General features: G+C 35.6%; 1 protein-coding gene across 1 annotated transcript in view; it reads left to right on the top strand.

Moving 5' to 3' along the window:
- Thsd7b (thrombospondin type 1 domain containing 7B) overlaps nucleotides 1-22265 on the top strand; it is a 697342-nt gene that overhangs the window by 169211 nt on the left and 505866 nt on the right. Inside the window, exon 3 of the mRNA XM_076866252.2 lies at nucleotides 18392-18640. Within this exon, the coding sequence (XP_076722367.2) occupies nucleotides 18392-18640 (249 nt within the window). The remainder of the gene's footprint in view (nucleotides 1-18391; nucleotides 18641-22265) is intronic.

Genomic DNA, 22265 nt, shown 5'->3' with positions numbered 1-22265 from the left:
TACATTTATTAATGACTCTTATCTATTCTCAATTCTGTCATTTTATTTTGTAGTTATAATATATATAATTTTACGTATAACTTATGTTTACTTGTTTCTTTGGAGAATACTTTTTGATTTTTAAATGTAATTTTTTTTTTTTTTTTTTTTTTTTTTTTGCTAATTAGGAATGATAGACTTTGCTTTTTAGGGGTTACCTATATATTTAACACTTGTTGTAGTGCCCTTAATTCTGTCACATTTTCTACCCTAATGCATTAATACCTACTAAATTTGTTTTAAATGATTAGCACTTACTACCTATAATTTTATTCTTCGCTCCCCATTTTTTATCCTCGTCTTTCCATTTTACTTTGTTAGAGAGTGTGATATTTACATATTATTATTCTGCCCATTACTTGCCTAATTGTTACCTTTGCTGTGCAGTTATGTATTTGAAATGCTTAACTTCAGTCATTTTACTAAGGATTTCAAAGTGCTTTAGTCAGCTTTTTCATTGCTGTGACTAAAAGACCTGATAAGAACAATTTTAGAGGAGGAAAAATTTATTTGGGAGCTCACAGTTTCAGAGATCTCAGTCCACAGACAGCTGGACCTGAGATAAGGAAAACACTATGGTGGAAATACATGGCCCAGGGAAGTAGCTGACAATATATTCAGGAAGCAGAGAAAGACTAAGCTCAGCTCACCAAATCTATCCCCCCAAGGCACACCTACATTGACCTACCTCCTCCAGTTACACCATACCCACCTTCAGTTACCTCTCACTTAATCTCATCAGGGGATTAGTTCACTAATTCAATCATTCCTCCTCCAAACTTTGTGTTGTCTTACAGGTGAGCTTTTGGGGAACACCTAATATCTAAACCACAACACCAAGTTACCTTTGCTTGGATAAGTCTCAAATTCTCATAGATTCTTCAGGAAATTCACAATGTATAATATTTCCTCAGTATGTTAAATTCAAAACTGAAGAATCCTTTAGTTGGATATAATATTCTTACTTCACACTTTCTCATTACTTTTCTTGAAAATGCTATTCCACTACAGCCTTGACGTGTATGGGTTTTATTTTGTTTTGTTTGTTTCTGAGAACTTTTCTGCTGGTTTAAATTTTTATGCATTTTAAAGTTATTTCATCTTTTTTTTTTCCTGAAAACTTGACCCCCCCTTTATTTTTTAAGGTTTAACAGTTTTACTAGTGTATGTCTAAGGGTTGATTATTCTGGATCATATTTCTATTAGGTACATGGCATATACTTTCAATGTATAGATTCAGATATTTTATTTATTTTAATTTTGGGGATTATAATAATTTTAAATAGTCACTTGTTATGCTGTTTTGATTTTCTTTGTCAAGGACATGAAATATATATAAGTTGGACCACTCTACTTATTTTCCATATCATTTACTTTCTCTTTTTATTCTTCCACTTAAAAAAAAAAAAAAGCCTTATAATTATACATGGTGGTTGGAGTCATTCATTTCCACGCATACATGCATGGAAATTGATTTCAGTTCATGACCCCCCTTTTTCCCTTTGCCCTTTTACCTCCCATCCTCCCTCCCCTTTCTCATTCTCCTTCTACTCCACTTGACTTCCTTTCACTTGTCTACTAATTTATATTCGATTGGTTCTTTATAATTATCCTTCATTCCCCCTTTCCTTTATTTTACTGTAGCTCCTGCATATGAGAGAAAATATTCGACCCTTTAAATTTCTAACTTTGTCCTGTTTTAGTTAGCACGATGATGTTCTCTATTTCCATCCATTTGCTGGCAAACACCATAATTTCATTCTTTTTTATGGGTGATTAGAACTCCATTGTGTCTCTCTGTTTGTATCACAATTTCTTAATCCATTTATCTCATCTATTTTACTTCTTCCTCATTTCTTTTTTTCTTTATTTTTTAAAGTTCTCTTTCTTTCCCTTAATATGGTCATTTCATTTGGATGTGTCTTCCTTGTGCATCTTTTAGTTCAAAATTCACTTTTGAAATGATTTTTTCTTTTATTTTCTTAGAACAATCAACTCAAGCCCTCCCACCCCAAATATTTGAGGATATTTTCCTCGGTGTATTGTGTTGTATTATACCATTTTCTCAACGTTATGCTTGCTAAGGAGAAGATATTTTATTAGTAGAAAGTCTTTTACATTTTCTAATATTGTATTGACTTTGGAATATGTTTTGGTTAAATATGTGTCCATTTTATTAATAGGGATTCTGATTCAAAAGCAATTCTTTTGTCATTTCTGCCTTCATTTGTGAAGTTTCATTTATGGATATTGCTTCTGGTAGTGTTATTGAGGAAGGGGTACCATGTCTCATTTCTCCTTAATTCCCTCCCAATTTCCCTTTTTTCTTTTTTCTGTCTCATCTCTAAGGATTAACTACCAGCCCTTCTCTCTTTATGTGATTATCCCGCAAAGGAATGCTTCTCCAGGACTGCCTTTTCATTCCCATACACTTCACAGCTTTTCTCTGTATCTGTGTTGTGATTCAGAACTGCCAAGTTCTGACCTGTATTCTGTGTTTTGAAGTCAGTGGTGAACTTTTCTATTTTGAAAGTGATCTTTTTCTATGTTTTATCTAAGTCATTTATACCTCTGTAGCCCTTTTCATGTAATATCTTGGGACTCACCTCTTCTTTTCATATCCACTGTGTTGGCTCTATCATGTATAATCTGTTAGAATAGATTTATTTTTCACTTACATATAATTTGGAGGTGTGTGTGTTTGTGTGCGCACATATATTTTATGTTGCTAGTAATGGGGAATGCAAAGGTAATGTGTAGTTTTATTTGTTCTCTTTTTTTGTCATGAGGGTTGTTTTGATAGAGGAATTCCCAAGTTAGGTAACTGCCATTGTTTTCCAAACCTGGAGGCCAAGTAGGCTTTTTCTTTTTAATGCATTTTTAGGATTGTATAAATTTGAGTCTGTAAACAAGCACAGTTCTCCCGTGCCAACATGGTTTTGAACTAAAAGGCACAGTAATTCAGTTTTAGCCTTGGTCATTCTATAGTTTTGCTGTTTATTCATTAGAAAATTGCTTCTCTTTTGGGGAGCCTCAGTTTCCATCTCTATAAAATGAAAGTAGTGGCCATAACCTTCAGATGATTGCTGATACAGCTTTCATCTCTAACTGGTTACATGCACACCCACAAATATGAACCAACATATCATACTTAGTGCTGTGTCCAAGAAATTTGGTGAAGATTAAATCTGTTATATTCTGAAACTTGCACTGCATTTTAAATCTGCTGAATAATGTTTTCCAGTGATGGGAAATGATCATAATACTGAACACATTCTATTTTGATATAACATCACACTCAAGGATATTCCTTTTCAAAAATTTAATGTCTCCATATATCTGTATGCTTATGTCTATATCTATAGAACAATCTTTGTGTTCCACAGAAGAAACTGAACAGCATATTTAAAACCTAATTTCATATTGCTACTTTAGATTTACTATGTGATTTTAGGTTTATTACCTATTGAAAAGTTTAAAACTGTATAAATGGAGATAAGAAATTAAGAGAGGTTTTAATCATACAGTTTTACCTGAGAAGTAAAATAAACAAACAAACAAAAAAACCAGGCTGTATGTCCCAATTTGTGCCCCTGTTAGCTGTAAATACTAACCTTAGATAAATAAGTCATAAGTACCAGGTGAATTTGACTAAGAAAGGAGGTCATAGAAAAAAAGAAAGTTCATGCACTCTTCCAGCTAAGGTTTCTCAGTAATCCTCAATGATTTTTCTTGGTAGGTTAACATTCTCGGTAAATTAACATTTTCAAAATTATCTACAAGTCTCTATTTATAAAACTCTGTTTATTGAAATATCTTTATTTGCTGAATCTCATGTTGTAGTAGGTGGCAAGGCTCATTTTGGGTTCTGTTTTCTCAAGCAGTTGGGGATTTACGTAAGCCTTGGCATATGCATATTTTCCTTATTCCAGTTATCATACTTGTCACTTTTTTTCATACATTCCTATTAGCTGCACTTGTGGCAGAAAAATGCTACCAGTTTGGAGTCAGAATCATTAAAAGTAATAGCATACATCCTATCTGATTTCCCAGATCTAGGCTCCTTTAAGCTGGTCTCAGTTCTGGCTCATTTGTCTTCATTTTTTTTTTTTTTTTTCCACTCACATTTTTATTCCTTGGTGTTATTTTCATGATGTGATCTTGCAAACATTCCCTAAGTTAGAATCTGTAAGCTTCAGGAGCAACTGTTCCCTTGTTGTTATGCTCTGATTTGGGTATGGGGCTGCCATATGGATAGTAGTGTTTTTGCTAAATAATTGCAAAACAATGCTTTTGTATGGCCCACTGTTTTATTAAGGGTTTCTAAAGTGCTTTCTTAGTTGCAATTTCACGTTTACAAAGAATTGCTTTTTAACTATGAAGTCTATTTTGTAAATATTCAATGAGATATACTGATTTTATTTAATTTAGAACAAAAGTAAAAGAAATGGAAATACTTTCACAATTAGACTCTTAACTCGTACATTTTTAATTACTCTAATCAGTACTTTCTCCCTGTGTAAGGTAAATTTAGCTCTCTAGGAATACATTGATTTATAGATGGGATTAATATATGGCTTTAGCAAAGCTTTGTGTCACATAACTTTTCTGTTTCTGGCCATAAATTACAAAATGAACACAAACATGTATTTCTGCTCTTTTCTGGAAGCCTTTTTAAATGACAGTAATGAATAAAAAGACACAAACTCTTAAGCACAAATGTGATGGCCAAATATATGTCCACTGAAAAGAAAGATCAGCAGATTTAGGGAGCTGAAAACCAGATGAGTGGTAAATCATGCAGCAGCATGGAGAAAATAGAAAGCCCTCCTTCAGTTGGAAAATGTGTTAGAAGTGACACAATTTACATAGCATAATTACATTAGATACACATCCATTGATTTATCACGTTTGCCTCTTCTATCGTGCATGGAAATTTATCTCACTGTCTTTTTTGTAGTTATATTAGAGCCAGTTGTCTGAGTTCTGGTCAGTGGCAGAAGTGAGAGAAGCCACTTCCAGTCAAAAGTCATGAGTCGCCCTGAGCCATCTTCCTGCTCGCCCCTCCCTTTTTAAAGGTGAACTTGGAAGCCACATATTCCAGATGGTGAATCTGTAAGGTAGACACAAGCTGAATCCTTAAGGCTTAAGTTAGAGGAATGAATGCAGAAAGCTGGATAACCTACAACAAATTTTATGAAGATACCAAAATGGAATAAATAATGAAAATAAAAATAAAGGAAGACGCTTTTTTTTTTAAGACATTTTTATTGGTTCTTTTTAGTTATACTTGACAGTAGAATTCATTTTGACATAATTATATAAACATGGTATATCTATTAATCTAGCTCACACCCCCCATTCTTAAGGCTGTGCATGATGGTAAGATTCATTATGGTGTATTCATATAGGAAAATTATAAGATATTGATTTTGATAAAGTATTGAAATTCCAGTTTGTTACAGTACTGTAGCTTATTTTGTTCCAACTTTAATACAAGATTCTTGGAAGTACTAGACATTATAGATGCTAAATGACCAAGGATGGTTCTAAACATTAACCTCTTACCTGCAAAAGATCACATAAGTATAAAACATTATCCTTTGATCATGCATGTTCTCTAAAAATCCATACATAGTTTTTAAGCATGCTTCCTTTCTCTAGTCAGCTACCAAAAATCTAACATCCAGATCTACACAGGTGAAGCAAATGACAGGAGATTTTTATCTTGGGAAAGAAGTAAGCTAAAAGTAAAGCCTGATGGAGACCAATATTTAAATTGCTCCAGTAAAATGGCCTGACCTTTGCATTGTTAGCTGATGGTAATATCTATCATTTGATAAGCCCTACCTATAACCAGAAGGCTTCCAGTTTGCATTTGCTATTTCTTATCCCAGTCCCTATCACAAAGGATCACCAGGTATTTGAGCGGAGTCCAATGTGAAACAGACCAAAATAAGCAGAAATCAGAATGAGATAATGTAAGGAGCAAGAAATAGTTTTAAAACTCATTTTAATATTGTGAAAGATACAAGATGAAATATGGTAGTCATGAAATAAAGATAGGATGATATTTTAAAAGAATAATTTAAAATAAAGAAATCATGAACATTAAAATCTAATTATAAAATATGCTTAAAATCAGTAGATAATTTTGGCAAAGTCATTTGGAAAGAAAAAAAAACATGGAAAGTAGGGCAAAGACATAAAAATTACATAGGTTAAACATCTGCCTGATAATGGTTTAAAAAATGGAGGACCTATAAAACATACATGAAGATGAATATCAAATTGATGATTTAAATAATGAAGAAGGAAGGTATAAAATTTTTTGGAAGAAAAATTATGAGAGTAGGACATTATGGTACTGGGATAGGGAAAATTCCAAAGTATGGCATGAAAAGCACAAGCTACAAGAGGAAAGGCTGAACAAGGAATCAACATTTTTGCTGCAATAACATATCACATGCAAAATCAAAAATCTAATTGTGGGAAATATATATTTGTGTTATGTAAAGCCAACAAGTTACTGTTTAGAATCGATAAGTATGTATCTATCTATATATTTGTTATGTCAGTATCTATATATGTGGGTGAATACACTTCTTACATTCAGTAAGAAAAAAAATAGAGGTAGAAACATAACAGATAAAAAAATATCTTAAATGGAGGTAAGCAATGCATCTTCTTTCTGGAGGCCCTGGGGAGAAGCCATTTTCTAGCCTTTTCCTGCATCTGGAAACTGTCTGCATTCCTCAGTTCAGAGACTTGCATTGCTTCAACCTTTGCTTCTATCTTCACATCTCCTTCTTTGACTCTCTGACCCTTCTTTCTCATTCTACAAGAACTCTGTGATAGCTTTGGGCTCACCTGGATACTCTGGAATTATCAAACCATCTCCTTAACTTAATCACATCTGCAAAACCCCTTTTGCCACGTAAGGTTACATATTCACAGATTCCAGCCAGTACTTGTGAACATCTTGGGTGGTGAGGGAGTGGGGGCATTATTCTGCATGCCCCAATATGCAGGCACTGTGGGCAGATTCACAGATTAGAAAATCTGAGTCATCACTAAAGGGATGAAGAGAACATGAAGCTCAATGGTAATCTGGAAAAGAAATGAATTTTCTCAATGTTTTTGAAAAGTAAGTTCAAGAATACCAAGAACTGAGAACAGGTAGGAAAGGAGAAATAAGATCATATCTAGTACATTTGAGAATGCAAGTATTCATGACTCAACTCTAGGCAATAATAGTATCTCTTGCATGTACAAGGAGGTTCAAAACATTACCTGTGGAATTGCAAGACATTGAGCACAACCAAAGAGCCCCTAATTGGGGAATGAATAAATGAATTGCTGCATACTAGAATATAAGTCAGCAATAAAAATAAGTGAACTCTATCCATATTTATTAACACGTAGATCTAGAAGTCACATTATTCCACAAGGAAAATATTTTCTAGGACAAGTGGTGTAACAAAATAAAATTGATTCAAGTTTTAAGAAACTTGTGGCAATGCTATTTGCTACTTATGAATGTATGTATATTTATTTAAAGTGTAATATATAATCTAAAATAATGCAAATCAATTTGAGGAGTTGGGGATTACCTCAGTGGCAGAGCACTTGCCTAGCACATGCAAGGCCCTGGCCCTGAAACAAAAACAAAACAAAACAACGAAACAATTTGAGAATAGTGGTCATAAAATGGAAAACAGAAATGGAATTACAATTGCAAAGATAATGTGAATTTTCCTGGATTTGTAATTTTTAAAAAATTTGTATGAGAAAATTCTGTGCCAAATTTTAGTATTTACTTGAAAGATATCAGAGTATTTGTTTTATTAATCTATTTTCTGTGTATTTGAAATATTTAATATTGTTTTGAAGTGCTGGTAACTGAAGTGCTAATGAATGAGGGATACTTCACTACTGTTTTTTATTTTGGAAGTGTTTCTGACCTTATTTGTAAGTTGAGAGATTTCCTTATACTTCCAGAAAAAAAAAAAAACCTATAGTAATTTTTAGGTTTCAAAGATTCTCTTTACAGTTGAATACTTGCGAAGTAATTTACAGATGACAGCATGCTCTGTAAATGTCAAGGAGGTATAATTACCATAGCATCTCCTGTTTAAAAGAAAAATCAACAGTGTCTGAGTGTCTGTTTCATTAAAAAGACACACCTGCCTTCTATGAAATAATTGATTCCCATTTCTGTCTCTGGACAGTTTTCTTTGTGGACTATAGTTTTTAAGGTGATTCTACTTACACTAAAGGTTACCACAACTCTTGGGGGTGAGCAAATCACATTGTATTAGTATTTTATTCTTGTGCAGATTACGAAACTTAGTAGTCAAAAAATTAAAATCATACTACTATACTACTTAGGTAGTCAAGAAATTAAAATCATACTACTACTATGCGATACAGGTATTTGTGATTTACCACCTATTGTTCCTTCCTCTATTCCAGTTAAATGGAATCTTACTAATCAAATTAGAAGGGGCCTGATGTTTTCATCATTTCAACCAAGGGGATGGATTATTGTAGCTAACATTAAAATAAGTAAATCTGTAATCAATGGGACAGATGATTTATCTTGACAAAAAAAAAAATTCCTCAAAACAAAAGAAGATCCCTTTCTAAAAATGCAAAAGCCTCACTTAGTGTAATTCCATGCACTTACTTTTGTTGTTGGAGACTAGTGATTCCAGTGGGAACAGTCCAGTCCATGTGAGAGAGATGGGAGTAAAATCTGGTAAGTGGGAAGAACCAAGCCACCACTTCTACCACAGAGAACTAAATCCTGCTGGACTTTATAGGAAGAAGAAAGTCCATCTTGTAAATTGAAATCTTTTCTAAAAACATGTACACATTGAAAAGCTTTATTAAGTTTATTCATTAGTTTGCTCAGGCTGCCATAATAAATGGCACAAACTGGATGGATAATCAACCAAAATATGTTTTCCATTTTTTTTGGAATCTGGCAGTACAAAATGGAGATGTTGGCAGTGCTTCTTTCTTAGACCTCTCTCTTTCAATTTGTGGCTGTCTTCTCTATGACTTTTCTTAATTTTTCTCCTGTGTCCCTGTGTCCTAATATCTTCTCATAGGACACCAGTCGTTTTGCATTAGACCCACCTTAATACCTCACTTTTAATCAGCCACCTCTTCAAAGACCCTATCTCCAAAATTGAGGTTGCATTTTGAGTTGCTGAGGGTTAGAACTTAGTTTATAATGGTTTCAGAAAAGTCAAAACCTAGAAACTTCTTGTTGATTGACGGTTTTCTATTGTGTCACACTAAAGAATGAGGTGGCTCCCTTACTCCACTCCACAGTACCCAAAACAGTGACAATACATTCGTTGGGTATCGTTTTGAAGGAGACATTCTTCCTAGTGCCTTTTTACTCCAGGTCCTCCAAACACCACATTGGAATGGCAATGAAATGTATACTGCTATTTTCATTTTAGAATTACTTATATGATCTAAATAGATTGTAGAAAAGTAAATATTGAACCAAAATTTAGTTTATGTCATTTTTCTCTTTTTCTATTGGAATGACCTATTAACTGTCAATGGCTTACTGATGGATGCCAGTATGGAAATCTCACTATAATTTATTCATCAATGTGGACAAGTATGAACTTGTTTTACTCCCTTCTGATTACTGTCTTTTATAAATAATAGCTCCTTTATACGGTGTGTTTTTCCATGTTAGGAACCAGGAAGCAATTTAAGACTTCTCTCTCTGAGCTCATATGGAGGGGCCATTATTAAATCGTCTGTAGCCCCTTATTCTACCAGAGTTCACAGGCTCAATTTTGGAAGTCAGCATTAGAATATTGACTTTTATTTAGTGTATATTTCTATGAAAACTATACTTTTCTCCCAAAGTAATGGATGCCTTTGAGTAAATAATGAAAGGCTAACAATGAAGTGATGAAAAGAATGCCAATTAATGTTTGAAATATTATATTTGCTATGAGTTTGATTTTATTGCACATACAGTCAAATCCACGTTTCTTAGGCCATGACGTGAAACCTTTCTTGGCCGGCTTTTGAAGAACTCTCATAATATCTATCTGATTTCTTAGTTTCAGCAAACCAAATTAGCTTTTAGTGTTTCCCAAGAGACCTTGTAAAGGTTTAACAATTCATCCTCAGGGGTTAGGAAGAGAGGATTTGATTTATAGCAGTTGCCAGTTTCTGTAGTGTAAATATTCCCACCTTGGCCAATTTCAGGTTACATAAATGTAGTCAAGTGTCTTGCAAAATTCCTAAAAGTTAAACAGTTGGCTCTTGGGAGATGTGTAGCCAGCTCCAGTATTTCCGTTTTCATGATGTGTGATTTCAAGGCTTGCATATGCTGCCCCTTGACTTATAATAGTGTTCTCTTTGTGCCTAAGAAGCTTCCATTTATCTTTAAAATTGCAGCTCAGATATCCTTCTCCCTAAGCACTCCCTGTCTGCCCCTGGGTTCATCTCCACTTTACCAGTGCTGGTGCTCTTCCTCATAAATACTTTTATGTTGGCTTCATCACCATGTCACATTATCTCATCCCTTTATTTATATTTTACAATTAAACTCTCAGTCTACTTGATTTCACTCAATTTTTGCAGATGAGGAAATTGATGCTCAGAGTCTAACAGTGTGAGGAAACAACCAGTGCCCTATTTTAAAAATTTCTAAATATTTATAGGAATAGGTAGATGACTCTAAAGCTTCCCTTACCTGTTTGGAGAAGAACAGGTTATATAGCCTTTCTGGACTTAAATTTTCTAATCTGCAAAATGAAGATAATAAAATCTAAGTTCCTATAATTGTTGTGACCTGTGAAGTGCAACACAGTTGGGAACCAGTCAATAAATGGTAATAGTGGGCTGCATCCTCAGTGAAACACCCTATTAAGGACTTCTGTTGTTTCTGACAATGCTCTGAACAGGGATAAGGTGTACCCACCTTCCATATGTATTTTGCTGAAGTAAAAGAGCTTCATTGGTTCCAGTAAAATAGAGTACACAATCTTGGTTTTTTTGTTTTTTGGTTTTTTTTTAGTTCCAGGGATACTTAACCAAGGAGCTACACCCCAGCCCTTTTTAAATTTTTTTTTTTTTTATTTTTTTTTTTTTATTTTTTCATCTTCCATACATTTGATTTAAATGAGTTATGCATTTCCATTTTTACCCCAAATACAGATTGCAGAATCATATCAGTTACACATTCACAATGCTTACATAATACCATATTAGTGACTGTTGTATTCTGCTGACTTTCCTATCCCCTACTATCCCCCCTCCCCTCCCCTCTCATCTTCCCTCTCTATCTCATCTGTTGTTGTTCCATTCTCTCCCTTCCCCGCCTTTCCCCTCACAACCTTGTATATGTGATTTCGTATAGAAATGAGGGTGTCCTTCCGTTTCCATGCACTTTCCCTTCTCTCTTCCTTTCCCTCCTATCACTCGTCTCAGTTTAATGTTAATATTTTCCTCATGCTCTTTTCCTCTGTTCAGTTCTTAGTTGCTCTCCTTAAATCAAAGAAGACATTTGGCATTTGTTTTTTAAGGATTGGCTAGCTTCACTTAGTATAATCTGCTCTAATGCCATCCACTTCCCTGAAAATTCAATGATTTTGTCATTTTTTATTGCTGCATAATACTCCATTGTGTATAGATGCCACATTTTTTTTATCCATTCATCTATTGAAGGGCATCTGGGTTGGTTCCACAGTCTGGCTATTGTGAATTGTGCTGCTATGAACATGGATGTGGCAGTATCCCTATAGCATGCTCTTTTAAGGTCCTCAGGGAATAGTCCGAGGAGGGCGATAGCTGGGTCAAATGGTGGTTCCATTCCCAGCTTTCCCAGGAATCTCCATACTGCTTTCCATATTGGCTGCACCCTTTTGCAGTCCCACCAGCAATGTACAAGTGTACCCTTTTCCCCACATCCTCGCCAGCACTTATTGTTGTTTGACTTCCTAATGGCTGCCAATCTTACTGGAGTGAGATGGTATCTTAGGGTGGTTTTGATTTGCATTTCTCTGACTGCTAGAGAAGGTGAGCATTTTTTCATGTACTTATTAATTGACTGTATGTCTTCTTCTGAGAAGTGTCTGTTCAGGTCCTTGGCCCATTTGTTGATTGGGTTATTTGTTATCTTATTGTTTAATTTTTTGAGTTCTTTGTATATTCTGGAAATTAGGGCTCTATCTGAAGTGTGAGGAGTAAAGATTTGTTCCCAGGATGTAGGCTCCCTATTTACTTCTTTTATTGTTTCTCTTGCTGAGAAAAAACTTTTTAGTTTAAGTAGGTCCCATTTGTTTATTCTTGTTATTAACTCTTGGGCTATGGGCGTCCTATTAAGGAATTTGGATCCTGACCCCACAGTATGTAGATCGTAGCCAACTTTTTCTTCTATCAGACGCAGAGTCTCTGCTTTGATATCAAGCTCCTTGATCCATTTTGAGTTAACTTTTGTGCATGGCGAGAGAAAGGGATTCAGTTTCATTTTGTTGCATATGGATTTCCAATTTTCCCAGCACCATTTGTTGAAGATGCTGTCCTTCCTCCATTGCATGTTTTTAGCCCCTTTATCAAATATAAGAAATTTGTAATTTTGTGGATTGGTTTCTGTGTCCTCTATTCTGTACCATTGATCCACCTGCCTGTTTTGGTACCAGTACCACGCTGTTTTTGTTACTATTGCTTTGTAGTACAGTTTGAACTCTGGTATCGCTATACCTCCAGATTCGCACTTCCTGCTTAGTATTGTTTTTGCTATTCTGGGTCTTTTGTTATTCCATATGAATTTCATGATTGCTTTATCTATTTCTACAAGAAATGCCATTGGGATTTTGATTGGCATCGCATTAAACCTGTAGAGAAGTTTGGGTAATATCGCCATTTTGATAATGTTAGTTCTGCCTATCCATGAACAGGGTACATTTTTCCATCTTCTAAGATCTTCTTCTATCTCTCTCTTTAGGGTTCTGTAGTTTTCATTGTATAAATCTTTCACCTCTTTTGTTAGGTTTATTCCCAAGTATCTTATTTTCTTTGAGGATATTGTGAATGGGGTGGTTTTCCTCATTTCCATTTCAGAAGTTTTGTTGCTGATATACAGGAATGCCTTTGATTTATGCATATTGATTTTATATCCTGCCACTTTGCTGAATTCATTTATTAACTCTAGCAGTTTCTTTGTAGACCCTTTTGGGTCTGTTAAGTATATTATCATGTCATCCGCAAATAGCGATAATTTAAGTTCTTCTTTTCCTATTTTTATGCCTTTAATTTCTTTTGTCTGTCTAATTGCTCTGGCTAGTATTTCAAGAACTAAGTTGAATAGAAGTGGTGAAAGAGGGCATCCCTGTCTAGTTCCAGATTTTAGAGGGAATGCCTTCAGTTTTTCTCCATTTAGAATGATGTTAGCCTGAGGCTTAGCATAGATAGCTTTTACAATGTTGAGGTAAGTTCCTGTTATCCCTAGTTTTTCTAGTGTTTTGAACATAAAGGGATGCTGTACTTTGTCAAATGCTTTTTCTGCATCTATCGAGATGATCATATGGTTCTTATCTTTAAGTCTATTGATGTGGTGAATAACATTTATTGATTTCCGTATATTGAACCAGCCTTGCATCCCAGGGATGAATCCTACTTGATCATGGTGCACAATTTTTTTGATATGCTTTTGCATTCGATTCGCCAGGATTTTATTGAGAATTTTTGCATCTAAGTTCATTAGAGATATTGGTCTATAGTTTTCTTTCTTTGAAGTGTCTTTGTCTGGTTTTGGGATCAGGGTTATGTTGGCCTCGTAGAATGAATTTGGAAGAGCTCCTTCTTTTTCTATTTCTTGAAATAGCTTGAAAAGTATTGGTATTAATTCTTCTTTGAAGGTTTTGTAAAATTCTGCTGTATACCCATCCGGTCCTGGGCTTTTCTTAGTTGGTAGTCTTTTGATGGCCTCTTCAATTTCTTCTTTTGTTATTGGTCTGTTTAAATCGTGTGTGTCTTCCTGACTCAATCTGGGCAGATCATATGACTTAAGAAATTTATCGATATCTTCACTATCTTCTATTTTATTGGAATATAGAGTTTCAAAATACTTTTTAATTATCTTCTGTATTTCTGTAGTGTCTGTTGTGATATTGCCTTTTTCATCCCGTATGTTAGTAATTTGCGTTCTCTCTCTTCTTCTCTTCGTTAGCGTGGCTAAGGGTCTGTCGATCTTATTTATTTTTTCAAAGAACCAACTTTTAGTTTTATCAATTTTTTCAATGGTTTTTTTTTTGTTTCAATTTCGTTGATTTCCGCTCTGATTTTAATTATTTCTTGTCTTCTGCTATATTTGCTGTTGTTTTGCTCTTCCTTTTCTAAGGTTTTAAGATGTAGTGTGAGTTCATTTATTTGTTGGTTTTTTCTTTTTTTGAGGAATGAACTCCAGGAAATGAATTTCCCTCTTAAAACTGCTTTCATTGTGTCCCATAGATTCCGGTATGTTGTGTCTGTATTGTCGTTTATCTCTAGGAATTTTTTGATTTCCTCCTTTATATCTTCTGTAACCCATTGATCATTCAGTAACATATTGTTCATTTTCCAGGTGATGCAGGATTTTTCCTTCCTTCTTTTATCATTGATTTCCAGCTTCATTCCATTATGGTCAGATATGGTGCATGGTATTATCTCCACACCTTTATATTTACTGAGAGTCGCCCTATGGCATAATATATGGTCTATCTTTGAGTAGGATCCATGTGCTGCTGAGAAGAATGTGTATCCACTTGATGATGGTTGATATATTCTATATATGTCTGTTAAGTCTAGGTTATTGATTACGTTATTAAGTTTTATAGTTTCTTTGTTCAGCTTTTGTCTAGAGGATCTGTCCAATGGCGAGAGTGGTGTGTTGAAGTCCCCCATAATTACTGTGTTGTGGTCTATTTGACTCTTGAACTTGAGGAGAGTTTGTTTTATGAACGTTGCAGCACCATTGTTTGGTGCATATAAATTGATAATTGTTATGTCTTGTTGGTGGATGGTTCCTTTTAACAGTATATAGTGTCCTTCTTTATCCCTTTTGATTACCTTAGGTTTGAAGTTGACTTTATTCGATATGAGAATGGCCACTCCTGCTTGTTTCCGATGGCCATGTGAGTGGTATGATTTTTCCCCACCTTTCACCTTCAGTCTGTGAATGTCTTTTTCTATCATATGAGTCTCCTGAATGCAGCATATTGTTGGATTTGTTTTTTTAATCCAGGTTACTAGCCTATGTCTCTTGATTGGTGAATTTAAGCCATTAACATTTAAGGTTACAATTGAAATATGGTTTGTACTTCCAGTCATGTTTATTTATTTATTTATTTTAGATTGGTTAGTTTTCCCTCTTTGGTTATTTTTCTTCCCCTTTACTGAGATACCTCCCACTGTTAGTTTTGGGCGCTATTTTTCAGTTCCTCTTCTTGTAATATTGTGGTCAAAATGTTTTGCAGTGCTGGTTTTCTGGCTGCAAATTCTTTTAGCTTTTGTTTATCGTGAAATATTTTAATTTCATTGTCAAATCTGAAGCTTAGTTTTGCTGGATACAGTATTCTTGGTTGGAATCCATTATTTTTCAGTGTTTGAAATACGTTGTTCCAGGATCTTCTCGCTTTCAAAGTCTGTGATGAAAAATCAGTCGTTAACCTAATTAGTTTACCCCTAAATGTAATCTGCTTCTTTTCTCTCGTAGCTTTTAGTATTCTCTCCTTGTCCTGTATGTTAGCTATCTTCATGATTATGTGTCTTGGGGTTGGTCTATTATGGTTTTGGATGTTTGGGGTCCTGTAAGCTTCCAGGATTTGGCAATCCATTCCATCTTTCATCTCTGGGAAGTTTTCTAGTATTATCTCCTTTAGTAAGCCATCCATTTCTTTGGACTGATTCTCTGTGCCTTCTTCTATCCCAATGACTCTCAAATTTGGTTTTTTGATAAGATCCCATATCTCTTGGATAGATTGCTCATGAGATTTCAGCATCTTTTCTGTGTTAACTATATTCTTTTCAAGTTGATAAACTTTGTCTTCATTATCTGATGTTCTGACTTCTACTTGATCTAGTCTGTTTGTAATATTCTCATTAGCGCTTTTAATCTGATTTACGGATTCTTGCATTTCTATGATTAAAACTTGATTTTTTTTTAACACCTCTATCTCCTGATAAAGCTCATTCTTTACTGATTGAATTTGTGTGGTTAGTTCCTCTTCAAAATATACTTTCAATGCTTGGATTTGCTGTCTCATGTCTTCTCTAATATTCCGTTCCATCTGAATTAGGTATGCCTTGATTTCTTTCCCTGTCCATGTTTCTGTTTCTGCTATGTCCTCTTGTACATTTAGATTGTCCTGCATTGTTTGTAACCCTTTTTTCCCTTGTTTTTTCATATTGTTCACGTCGCTATCCAGCTCTGTTTGACTGCTTTGTAACTGCTTTCTCCTATACATTTGTTTTGGCTTTGTATATCTCTGTTGTCTCTCTTTTGTGTTGGGAGATTATGCCTAGAAATGTTGGGCTTTGTTGTGCTTTAAAGCAGATTCATTCAATTCATATAAGGCTTCTAGGTTCTGTATGCATATAATGTTTTGCTGTTTGTTCTTAGGTCTATACGTTTAGGTTAGGTGCTCTGGTGGTACGATGGTTAGTATGTCTTGGCTACTTTAGGAGATTGCTCCACTGAAGGTGGATACTACCGGGCAATTGGATCAGGGTGTTGTTAGTAGCTAGGTATTTGGGAGTCTTATAGACAGCCTCGAGATATTCACCTATTTGCATTTAGACAATTACACACAATGGAAGATGTAATGCTTGGGATGAGAGTTGGGGGGTAAGGGGATGAAGGTGCTGTTAAAAAGATAAAAGGATGGAGGGAGAGATAGATTAGAGGGGAATGAAAAGAACAATAAAATTTGAAATGGGATAGAAAGAGAGAAAGAGTAGGGGGGAAAGGATCAGGGAGAGAATAAGGAGAGAGAAAAAAAATATATCGGCAGCATCAACCACAACAACAACCACAAAAAAATAAGAATAAAAATAATAAAAATAAAAATAAAAAATAAAAAATAAAAAATAAATTAAAGTCTTGGAGATCCTCCTTCTTCTCTTCCAGTAGGTGGAGCTGTGCCCTCCAAGCGGAGCGTCTGCTCTGTACCTGCCGAGAGCTATCTCTGTAGGGCGTCTCCTGGGAGTCTCTCAGACTTGTCAGTCCCGAGCCATTTCACTTCTCCAGCTCTTAACCCCCTTCCTCCTGTCAGCCTGCCAGCCAGGTCCTGTTCCCCATAAGTGATTCTCCAGAGGTCTAGTTACACTTGCAGCCCCACCGTGTGTCCCTTTTAAGCCCCAGTGCTGTGGTAAACTGGCGGCTAAGACCCTGGCGGTCACCGCTGGTGATATGGGGGCCTTGGGGTCTGGGATCCCCTCTGCTTCCCTACGGACACGACCCCTGAGAAGCCAATGATGTTTCCTGGCTGCCTGTATCAGTATGGGAAGTCACGCACCTGCTAAAGTGGATTCTGCTGGGAAGGAATTCCGCCGGCCGAACTCCGATGACGTCACCTCTCAGCTATGGCGGGCCCCAGGCTCCTTGCCGGAGTGTCCGAGGGGAGGGGTGAAACTGGTCCGGCCCGGTTCGCCTCAGCTCCTGCGTCGTGGGGGCTTGGCTAAAGACTTCTTCCTGCCAAGCTGTGTCTCGGCATCTAGCAGAACCCAGTCACTTTTGCTGCGGGCGGGTGGACAGATCTGCAGCTGTGCCCGCGGTGCGCAGACTGTGGAAGGTGAATCTGGTACTCCGCGTCTAGCGGCAGGGTCCCGCTCCTCCGGGTCACATAGACGTTTTTAAAAAATCCTAGTAGCTCCCGGGCGGTCTCTCTCCAATGGAATTTTGCTAGGAGAATCTCCGTTGGAAGGATCCAAGAGTTATCCTTGCAACTTTATGCCCCCATCACTGGGAGTACAGTGAAAGTGCAGCCTCTCTGCCCGCCGCCATGTTGGATCTCCCTTTTTTTTTTTTTTTTTTTTTTGAGAAAGGCTTTTTCTATATTGAGGCTGGCTTTAAACTTGTGATCTTCATGCTTTAACCTTCTTAGTCACTGGGATTACAGGCATGTACCACCAAACCTGCCTAGAGTACACATTCTTAAAAGTGATGTCCTCTATTATGCTATCATTGATGTACTGTTAAGAAGTAAATGTCTTCTTCTTTAAAGCTTACGCTAAATTTAAATTTTTTTCTTCTCATGGTCAGAACTTAATATTATGTTGATTGCATTCATTTCATCCTGTCCTCATGTTTTCTGCTATTGTCCTTTAGCCATTGTATGCAGGACTCCTTCCCGCTGACTGTTCAGCCCTGCCTCATGCCAAAAGACTGTGAAACCTCCCAGTGGACCTCCTGGAGCCCCTGCTCCAAGACGTGCCGTTCAGGGAATCTATCGCCAGGATTTAGGAGCAGGAGCCGGAAGGTGAAGCACATTGCCATTGGGGGTGGAAAGGAGTGTCCAGAACTTCTAGAGAAAGAGGCCTGCATTGTTGAAGGAGACCTTCTGCAACCATGTCCCAGGTAGTGTGCATTCTTTGGTACGAACATTTTTATTTTATTTTATGACTTCATTTGAAGTGGTCGTAGGGATGTTGACAATAATATAATTAGCTAAGACTCACTTAGTGAGTCTTTCCTTGGTAAGAAGGAAAGTTCTATTCTTGTCATTATAGGGTGGTGGGTTAAGAGCATGGGTTTTGATGTCGACTCTTTGTGTTCAAGTCCTGTTTCTGTAGCTTTCTAATAATATGGATTTAAGTTACTTAATTCTAGTGCCTTGCTTTACTCATCTACAAGCAGTTCTTACTTCACCTAGTACTTGGCACATAGTAAATGCTTAGTAATTATTAGTTCTTGTTATCTGACAAGGCACACCTAACTCTAATAAAAACCTCTGAAACCTTCATACTAATTTTGAATGAGTCCATTAATGGTCATAGAGTTTAAATAATTCCTGAGGTTGCATTCTTAATGAGTGACAGCACTCTGGTTATAGTGCATTTTTGGCTGCAAATCTTACTGCCATTCTGTGGCATGATTTCTATTCCAAAATCCTTAGGGAGCTAAAGGGGAAAAAGGGTTATCTATTAATAACTATATTTCAACATGTTGGTATCAGTTATAGTTTCCCAGGTTATATTTCACCAGATAAAGGCCTCCTGAGTATCCTCCTTTAGATTGTTGTCTTACTGGGGGCCAGGTGGGTCTGATACTAGTAGATCTTTTTTTTTTTTTTTTTACATATTTTTTTATCAGTTATTGATGTACCTTTATTTATTTATTTGCTTTTATGTGGTTTTATTTGCTTATATCTGAGACTTGAACCCAGTGCCTCCCACATGCTAGGCAAGCGCTCTACCACTTAGCCACAACCCCAGCCCCCAGATGTTGATTTAAGCTGGCTGTTCATAAGTCTGTTAAGGTTGGATTTGTGGTAATTCTGCTGGACACCTGCCCTCAACTTAAAAAAAAAATTAAGTTATAGATGGACATGATACCTTTATTTTATTTATTTATTTTTATATGGTACTGAGGATCGAACCCAGGGCCTCATATGTGATAGGCAAGTGCTCTGCCATTGAGCTACAACTCCAGCCCCTGAACTTTATCTTTTAAACTCTTATCTATTTAAAATGAATATTTTTCATATTTTATGGCCTTAATAACATTTAAGAATCATGCCATCAAACAAAAGCAAAAACAAGGCAAAAGTAGTTTCCGGGATAAATTAATTATTTGGAGTCATGGGAAGGGCAGGTGAGTTATAAACCTAAAAGGTGTGCTTGATGGGCTGAACCTGGCTATTCCTTAACCCTGAAATAATGTGTTTTGAGGTAAGGGTTAGAAAGGCAAGTTTTTGTTCTGAGATTTTTGGTCACTCCATCCTTCACTTCACAAATGGAGTCAGTATTGATTGATTGAAGTTGATTTTTTTTTTCCCAAAAAGACTTCTTACTTTACATGAAGAGGAGGTGAATGAAGTTTGTGATCGTTCACACACTAACCCACAGTCTCACAGAATTCTTCTCATTCTGTTCATTATATATCCACCTTTCCAAATACTAATTTTTGAGCAAACAAAGACTTGGAAACAGCTTGTCTTTGGGGTCTCTGTCCCTTTTGAAAGTGGATATACTTGAATTAAAATTGCATCTTCATGACTTACTAGCTGTGTGAACTTGAAGAAGCTCTACAATATCTCTAAGACATTTCACTTTTCGGTAGAATGTGTCTAAAAATATTGTTTGTGGTACAGGGTTGAAAAATGAGACCAGATACATAACATACCAGGCCCAGTGCTTGGCATACAGGGCCAGTACTAAAGGGGTGATCATTATTGTTGGTATTTGCAGGTGGACTTTTTTCCCTCAATAACGAGAACCCCTCCTTTCCTTGGACTGCATGCTATATTCATTTTATGAGATAGAAACTTATTTCTTCTGGGTAATTTGAAAATCATTTTTTCCCTATGCAAGTGTAATTCAGAAGTTTTCTTAATGATTGGCAGGCAGGGATGGAATCTGGGTTAAATAGCATTGTATTTGTGCATATGTACCTTATTCTTTTCATGGAATGGCAAGTGCCTACTTCCTGCCATTTCAATAGTTTATCAGTAGACTTATCCCATTTTTTTCTCAATGACTATTATTATTCTGTTGAAGTCAGAGTAAAACTTTCCTGATGATGCTAAGAAAGTTGGGTTGCATTTATATTTGTTAAACTATGCCTATCTTTCATTGAGTATTTATAGTGGACCAATAATTATAACAGATTTAGAAATTAACTAAATATAAAGACTATTTAGAGTAATGACAGTTTATAATCCAAATGGGGAAATTTTGTGAGTGAAAGATGTATAAACCGACATTGTTAAGATTCGGTTCAAGCTGTCTCTGTTGAGATGGACTGCATTCTCCCTTGAATGGATTTTTCCTCCTTTACCCCAAAACACATCTCTCCCTTGAGATACTTTGCAATCTCCCTTGAATGTGTATCTACATTCCTAAATAAATCTGTGTCTCTGAGAAAAAAAAAAAAAAAAAAGATTTCAGCTGAAGTCCTTTTGGCTCTTAAGTCAGTGTTCTTCCCAGTACATCACACTGATTCTCATATAGGCTCAGTGAAGACTGCACCAAAATAACCAAGATAAGAAGAGGAGATATATATATATAATATATATATATATATATATATATATATATATATGCATATGTATATGCATATGTATATGTATATGCATATGTGTATGTATATATGTATATACACACTCAGGTGATGAGGGGAAAACATTCCAAGGTATAGTAGAGATGTTCTTTATTCCCTACCTATTAGTGTGTGTGTGTGTATGTATGTATGTATATATATACACATACATACACACACACACAAAATATATATGCAGTTATATATTAGGATATGTATTTATTTGGAATATAGATCTTATATTTATATCTTATATAGAAGAAAAGGATATATATTATATATACATACATATATATGTGCATAATTAAATTCACCATCTTTTACTCCAAAAAGTTTGGAATTATTATAATTTGATATGTATGCAAGATGAATTTCTTCATTGATCTTCATTTTTTAAATTTGATTTTGTTTTTATATTTTTTATTTTTATTTATTTATTTTTAGTCATAATGATCTTCATTTGATTGATCCTTAATGTCTGAAAGTTGAGACTGGCAAATTTCACTGGTGATGAACCTGGCCCCCTAATTCTATTTTTTGGAAATGTTGCTGATTTTGGAATTTAGTAAAAACAAAACAAAAAACCTTTTCACATGATGAATCTTTAGGAAGTAGTTGTCTTGGAGAATTCACTGAAATATCAACCCCTGCATTTTCTGTTGAGAATGATGTGTAAACTACTGATTTTACTTGGTTGTCGGAAGAAGAATGAATAAATAACAGCAAAAAATTAACATCAGTTGACATTCTTATTTGTCTGAAACCTGAGCTGTGGCCTCTACCACAAGAAAGATATACCACACAGAATAAAGGTGTGCATTAACTTCTGCTTTTAGTTTGACATCAGTGATTGAAATTCATTGTGAACAAGGCAAATGGAAACAGAAATCTATTAGGGAACGGAAATACCCATTATCCTTTCCCAGAATTCATGAGCAATTCT

The sequence above is a fragment of the Callospermophilus lateralis genome, chromosome 9 (genome assembly GCF_048772815.1).
Source record: "Callospermophilus lateralis isolate mCalLat2 chromosome 9, mCalLat2.hap1, whole genome shotgun sequence".
NCBI classification, from domain to species: Eukaryota; Metazoa; Chordata; class Mammalia; order Rodentia; family Sciuridae; genus Callospermophilus; species Callospermophilus lateralis.
This window is presented reverse-complemented; position numbering and strand designations above follow the sequence as displayed.